We start from the raw sequence: 7,391 nt of genomic DNA on the forward strand, positions 1-7,391 counted from the left end.
CCATGGCAGGGGGATTGGAATTAAATTATCTTTAAGGTACTTCCAACCCAAACTATTCTATGATTCTATGATTCATAGCAGCTATGGTTTGGTTCAAACAAACCTTGACTTAAGCCATCCAGGCAGGTCACTTGCTTAGTATCCAGATTTTCCACTGCATCTCCTCTAGAAACTTCTCCAAAAGATGTCTGCCTTTCAAATATGTTGTTGTTATTGTTAACCTGGCTTCCATTTTGCTTCATTAGCCTGAAAACTTCTGCTTCCAAGTCTTGTATCTGAAAGAAATACAACACAGTATTACCAATATTCAGCCCAATACGCCCTCCCCATTAGAGATGTTGTTTTTCCAGAAAATCACACAGAATTATCTCATTCTTCAAATATAAGAGGAAATGCTACTCACACGAGCTTGTAAGCCTTGAACCTCTACGAGGTGTGCTTTCTCCAAATCTTCTATTTTCTTTCGCTCAGCTTCCTGGCGTTTGATGAAGTCAAGTTCTCTTAGGGGAAAAAAAAAAAGATGTATTTGCTGTCATCAAAGCAATCAGAGTGAAAAAAAAAATGTTTGCTACTCATCAGAAAAATCTGTCCTTGCCAAATAATTTATCAGTCATTTAGTAAGAACTATGAAACTGCAATCAGGACAAAACCCTAAGCAAATAGTCTAAGTGAATATGCTAGGCAATAACATAAAAATGGCAAGAGCAACTTATCTGGAAAAAAAATCTCAGTTCTTACTAATAATCAAAATAGTTAAACTGGTTTCTTTTCCTAATCTGTCTTTACAACAAAACCAACATAGCTTAGTTTATGCTTTTCTATGTTGTAGGACATAGAGCAAAGTTTCTGTTTTACTAGAGTATGACTGTGTTCCTTCACAGAATGGAAAACCTGTAAGTTTGCAGGTACAAATTGAATTTTCTAAAGGAAATACGTCACATCAGTTAAGGAGTCTGAAGTATTTAAAAACAACTGACTTGATCTTTTATTAATATAAAGCAGAATGTCAATGGAAAGCTATCCAAACTCATTCTAGTGACTTGCTCTATCTCTTTTTATTTTGAATATCAAAGAAACTTGTGATAGAAAACACACAGGATACAAACTAGTTTTGGAACAGTCACGAAATTCCAAAATAGGTAAGGATATTTGGATAATCTAACCCCCTTTTTAATGGGACAGGATATTAAGTTCTGCAATCCCATTTATCACTTGACATTGCTGTATGTCTTTGAGTTTTCCTCTTTAAATAAGTGTATTTCAGCAGAAAATGAAAAAAGCTGCTGCTGCAAAAGAAAAAGTAATCTTGGGAATGGAAGCTGTTATAGAAATATAAGATGTTATTATTCTTGCTAGCCACCAGGGAGAGGGGACCACATGAAACAGAGGGGGCCGGGAAATCATCAGTTAGCTCAACTCAGCTCAAACATTCTTGGCATCTACAAGAAGAAGAAAAATTAAATGTAAAATGCAACCAAACAATATTTCCTTCGATGTTACATTAGTACACAGCAGAAATGAATCCAGCTGATACAATACACATATAAATTGCTGCAAACTTTGTTAATCAAGTGCTTTACTGTGATTACTCTTAGTTGTTTGCAATTACATTGAGCTATCTCCTAATTCTGAAACATACCAATCTGGAATATTACAGACTTAGTCTTTATTTAGGTACAATATGACTACATCTTGAATACTAGCATTTTTCCATAATAGAAAGAGTCCATGCTTTTCACGAACAAAAAAAGTGGAAAACAGTGTTTACCTTACAGGTGCTTAACAGTGTGTTTCATATTTCAAAATATATCACATACATGTTTTCTAACTGGCCACTAAGTCATTTGCTGAGCCTGGTGTAGCTGCTTACTTTTGCTGAAAATCCTTGATTAATTTCTTTGCCTTGTTATATTTCTTCTCCAGAGCCTGATACTGGCTTTGAGTCTCCTTGAGGTGCTCATTCACTGTGTGACACAGGGTTTGTGCCTCAATCCAATAACTCTCTAATTTCATCATCCTTTCCTTATTCTCCTCAATGTTCTGCTGAAGTTGGGTCTTCTCCAATTCCCACCTCACCTTCTCATTCTCAGCAGCCTGCAGCTGAACAAAGGAGTGGCGATGCAGTCAGTGAAAAGCTGCAAAGTGCAGCCTAATAGTTCAGGATTAATTCAAACAACACAAACAGAGAGAATCAGTAAATCAGTAACTACAATAGTAATATGCTAGCAGTGGGAAGAGTGTTCCAGGACAAAGAAAACAGGCTGCTACATGTATTATTCTTCCTCATAAAACCAAGCAGAGTTTTTGCTCAGTGTTCCAGTGCAGCCTCTATGCTTCCCTGGGTTATACTAACCTATTTGACTGGCTGACATTTAAAATGTCCATAGTGGAGTACCCAGACAAACTGCAGGGTTAATCAGCCAGTGCATGGGATGCATTTTGCTTTGTGTATGTGACTCAGGTACTATAAAGCATTTACGCACTTTCAGAAAATGATGACATTTCTTATTTTGGGAAGGGGGACTTTGATTTCCAGATTTTTTTTTTGTTTTGTTTTAGTGTTCTCATTTGCTAACTGAAGCTATCTGCAGGTTTCAGTGTTTGGTGCTGGATAAGGGTAGGGTTATATAGCATCTTGTGGGATTTACTTCCTATAATTTAGTAAACAAAAAATGCCTTAACATCCCTGTTTATTTATCAAGAGTTCTTAATTTGCTCTGAGCAGTTCTGCTAGCATTATGGATGATACACACCAAAAAAATTAACTTGTTTGCAGTTTTATTAGTAATATACCTAAATGAGTCACATTTTCTTCAGCTCTATGGAAAAGATGAAGTAAAAAGGTCCAACACTAAAAGGCACATTAACCCTAATTTTGCAAATGGATATGCACAGAGGAATGTTTACACCCACACATCGATGCCATCAAGTCAATGGGCCTTGGCACAATCCCAAGGGATCGACTGTGTGGTTCCAGTTGCTAGATTTGAACTGGAAAGCAGAGGAAGAAAAGATTTTTGACTTTCTGGACTGAAACAGGACAACAGAAATTGTCCTTACAGAAAACAGTTGCACTCTGATTTTTTAAACAGTAATTTATGCAGATTTGATAAACGCTATGCAAAATACAAAATAATAGTGAGTGCAAATGCTGCTGAAAAGAAATAATAATCTAAAATCTTTTCTTGAAGTACAATTTTCTCTTTTTCTTATTTTTATTTCCTTTATAATATACTCAGACTCAAAGAGAAGGATGTCATTATAAAACCTAGTATTGCTGAACTACTGAATAATCAGTTAGGGTCCCATAAAGGTTACCCTAGTACAAAAAAAACAAATTCCTTTTTATGGCTATAGCAAATTTAATTTATTAACTAGCAGCTGATTGTGAGATAATGTTTTCTTTTAAACTGATCCTATTTTTCCTTCCTAGACTGTCTTTTAAAGGTATCTGCAAAAATATGAAACAATACTTTTTCTTCTGTATATAAAAATAATTTCTATTAAATTCCTTTGAACAAATCAGGTTTTTAAAAAATGTCATTATTGAAAAGTAGCGCAGGGATACTTTAACATCACTTGTAAATAAAAATCTACTAACTTCAACTTGAACATTCAATCCAAATATAATTTTAAAACCTGAAAAAATGCATGAGAATTTTAAAACTAGCAATCTGCCATTTAGTTATTATGATACCCCTTAAAACATATGTTTAATTGAAGCTACAGAAGTTGGCACTTTCTTTTAATAGCAGCACTTAAGATTTTACTTGAAACTTGGAATAAAGAACATACACCAAGACAAGATTTAGCTGAGCCACTGTGATTCTTAATCAGCCTTTAATAAGGATGGTGACTTCTCCACCCACATAAAGATACATCTTCAGATCTGATTTTGCATGAAGAAAAAAACATTATGCATTAACCATATATTGATTCTTACCTTTGTCTTCAGCTTCTGAATTTCAGCTTCTGTAACTGCATGTTTGATTTGCAACTAGAATTGAAAACATAAAATAAACAAGTGAAGTCACAGAGAGTACTCCGGTATTTTTAAAGCCTGTGCTGCAAGTTGAATACCTTATTACATAGCAGAAGGCCCTGAAGAGTGCTGCAGTGCAGTAGATTGTAAATTAAAATGTCTAGCTTGCAAAATGACTCAGTCTGTGCAACCTAATTAAAGATAGGATGCCGTCTAACCACTCATAATTTCAAATCAGAACATCCAATCTGTTTAGCAAAACCAAATGTCTTATGTTTAAAAAAATTAGATGTTATCCTGCTGGGCTTTGCTCTCCCCTGATGTGAATGTGAAATATATCCCAGCGCTTAAAGTCCCACTGCACTGATTAAAGCAGGCACATTACAAATAAGCAAATATGGAAATAAGTGATTTAACATCTCAAGAAGTCAGGAAAACCTTGAGGGAAGATTCCAAACATTTATTTCATGCAAGAAGAAAGGTAAACTGATGCTATCTTTCACCAATAGCTGGAGTTACTCTGCACAAGCCAGCTAATCTCAGTTGAGGGCAGTTACACAGGGAAACTGTAAATAACAGCAACAGCATTCAAGCAACAAAGCGATTGCAAGCAGATTAACAGCCAGGCAGTGTGCTAAAGGTTGTAGTTACATCACCAAGCAGCCACAACAACAGGGGATCTGTGCAGGGAAAGGGTTGGTGTGGAGGACCTGGCTCCCACCTGCACACCTGCTGTGGGATTTCTTCTGTTCCAACCTACATTAGTCTGTTCTGTGGAGTGAACAGCCTACTACAGTCTACTACTCTGAGTGTGTTAGGCAATGTCCTGAAACACCTTTAGTTTTACCACAAAGGTCTGCTATTCACAGGTTCCAGGAACGCTCTGAAGTACAAACTGAACCACAGCTCCAACAGCACAACCCTAATCCAAGTGGATAAGATCACGCACACGTATCCAATACTGGTCCAATACTGCACCCCAGTCCCTGCTGCTATAATGTTTAAAGCAGGCAGCATGGACAAACTACTGACAGGCCCCAAAACCTCACACTGAATCACTGACTCCAGTATGTTGGGTATGGAGCTGTGGGCAAGGTCAAAAAGTGAATTACAGCCTGAGCCAGCACTGCACTGGAGATAAGGCATCGTCCATTATTTATGAATAGGAGGAATAGCTACAGAAAAGCATGTTTTACATGCAGGTTACTTCTCTTACAAGACAAACATGAGCTTTTGGGAATAGTTTATGTGAGCTAATAGAGTATATGAGGTTGTTGTACTGAACCAGAAACTAACATCTCTGGTGAAGTAATGGCTACATTCTTGAAGAATTAGCTGTTAGTAAGAAAATGTGCAAATTAATCAATTTAAATTAGTTAGAAGTTCTTCTGGGAGAGGGGAATAATTTTCAAAGTAACAGGAGCTATCACTGAGCTGACCAGTACCAGTATCTGAAAAATTCTAAGCCAATTTAGAAATTCCCTTTTCATGAAGTCTCTTGAATGTTCCTTCTTGTGGCACAGGAAATGCACACTCTCAGATACAGTCTGGTTTGCAAATCAGCCTCAATTTATCTACTGAATAAACCTAGTCCTGTAAGGTGGAGAATTCCTCAATTTATGCTGGACAGAATAAAGGAGACACCCATTCACCATTTAGGAATCTTCTTTCAAACATTCATTTCTTGGTCACGGTTTCCAGAGAAGACTGTAAGAACTTCTAATCCCCACAATCTGTTACTTATGCTCACATTTTGACTTTGCACTGGAAAGTGTTACAACTCTTCCTGTGCTCAGTGACAGCAGATATAAGATTCCATTTCGAATGAAATGAACTGACTGCAGCAGCTTGCAGAGACACAGGTAACCCTGGGATCATGGGGCTCCTGCGCAAGTGCCACAGGGGAGCAGGGCTACTGCTCCAGGATGGAGAGGTGCCAGTGCAGCTGGGAACAGGGCACTTGGAAGCCCTAGAGCTGGTCTAATGGCAAGAAGTTGCCAGTAAAGCTACTGCACCTAGTAGGCAAGGAAGCTGAGAAGGACATACACCTTTTTATATACATATTAGAGGGAAAAAAGGAGATACTTCAATTAGCATTTGCAAGAGGTTACTTGCAATTTTTGAGCTCAGTCATTACAATTTTCAGAGATTGAGAACTGGTTTTTCTCCCCATTGCACTCCTGTTAATAGTGAAAAATTATTAAAGAACCATCTCAAAATATCATGGTGTTTATAAAATGCCTAACCTTTGCTTAGTTCTGCTACACTGTCCTGGGGTGAGATAAAATCAGGGGAATAATGGATGAGCTAGATTTTTCCCCTTTTCAGACTTAATAATGGCATCAAAAAGCCAAGACTCAAAGCCTTAGGCTGCCTGCTGACAGTTCACTCCCATCTCTTCTGAAACCCACAAATCCATACGGAGCACTTAAAGACCTTATTATTACATACAAATAAACTCCAAATTGTTGCATAAATGACAATCTGCTCAGGTACAGATGGTTTTTAACAGTTATTTTTGTGCTTTCTGTTATTAAGTTTAAAAAAATGAATACTGAGTACCCAGTCAGATCATTGAATCAGTACATGGTACAGCAGATCCCACTGAGGCAGAAGAAAGAAGACACTTTTCTGTTTAACAGAAAAATATGTAGCTGGATATACGCCTTTTTTTTTAACTAATTATGGTTGTAGAATAGATGAGAAATGCTAACACATTTATAGGTTAGACTAAACAACAGGCAAGGTCAACTATTTGGCAAGAAAATCTGGACTCCATAGCTAAATTTTTTTAAGCAAGTTTACTAACAGGGGACCAGAAATCTTTATTCCATGTTCTATTTAATGCCAGACAAATTCTTGGCAAATACTATTTTGATTTTTTTTTTTTTTTGGCTTTTAAGTCAATAAAAAATTGTGAAGGCTTCGCTTTAACAAAGACATTTTGAGTAATATTTGGCACATTTCCTATTCAAGTATGTCTTGAAAAGCTGATTAATTTTTTACAAAACAATAAAACTTGCTATAAAAGGTAACTTTTAGAGAGAAAATGGACTGAATTCATCAAGACTGCAAAAGGTAGAATGGGATGAAAAGTCTAGAAAATGTTAAAATACCAGGAGTACACTGGGAAGGAAAGTATGCAACAGAGTCTAATAATCACCATGACAATTTTTACGCAGTCATTATATATTTTTGCATATAATGATCATCCATTCTTCATATATTTAATTAAAATACGGAATAATGAATTCTTACATAAATGTCCCTTCTCCCCACAGATCTTGTCTCTCTTCCATCATCACAGCTAAAATAAAGTTTCTAGCTCTTTCTCTCAAAGCAGTTAAGAAAAATCAGTTCTATTTTTCCTGCTTTACAGCCAGGAAAACAAGACTTTCAAAACTTCAGT

General features: G+C 36.5%; 1 protein-coding gene across 4 annotated transcripts in view; it reads right to left on the reverse strand.

Moving 5' to 3' along the window:
* PPP1R9A (protein phosphatase 1 regulatory subunit 9A) overlaps positions 1-7,391 on the reverse strand; it is a 129,000-nt gene that overhangs the window by 25,265 nt on the left and 96,344 nt on the right. For all 4 annotated transcript variants that reach the window (XM_005418571.2, XM_005418570.3, XM_014312126.2 and 1 more), the window contains exons 7-10: positions 3,944-3,997; positions 1,871-2,100; positions 404-500; positions 104-275 (exon numbers count right to left, since the gene is read on the reverse strand). In XM_005418571.2, coding sequence (XP_005418628.1) covers positions 104-275; positions 404-500; positions 1,871-2,100; positions 3,944-3,997 — 553 coding nt within the window. The remainder of the gene's footprint in view (positions 1-103; positions 276-403; positions 501-1,870; positions 2,101-3,943; positions 3,998-7,391) is intronic.

This window comes from Geospiza fortis, unplaced genomic scaffold (genome assembly GCF_000277835.1).
Source record: "Geospiza fortis unplaced genomic scaffold, GeoFor_1.0 scaffold138, whole genome shotgun sequence".
NCBI lineage: Eukaryota > Metazoa > Chordata > Aves > Passeriformes > Thraupidae > Geospiza > Geospiza fortis.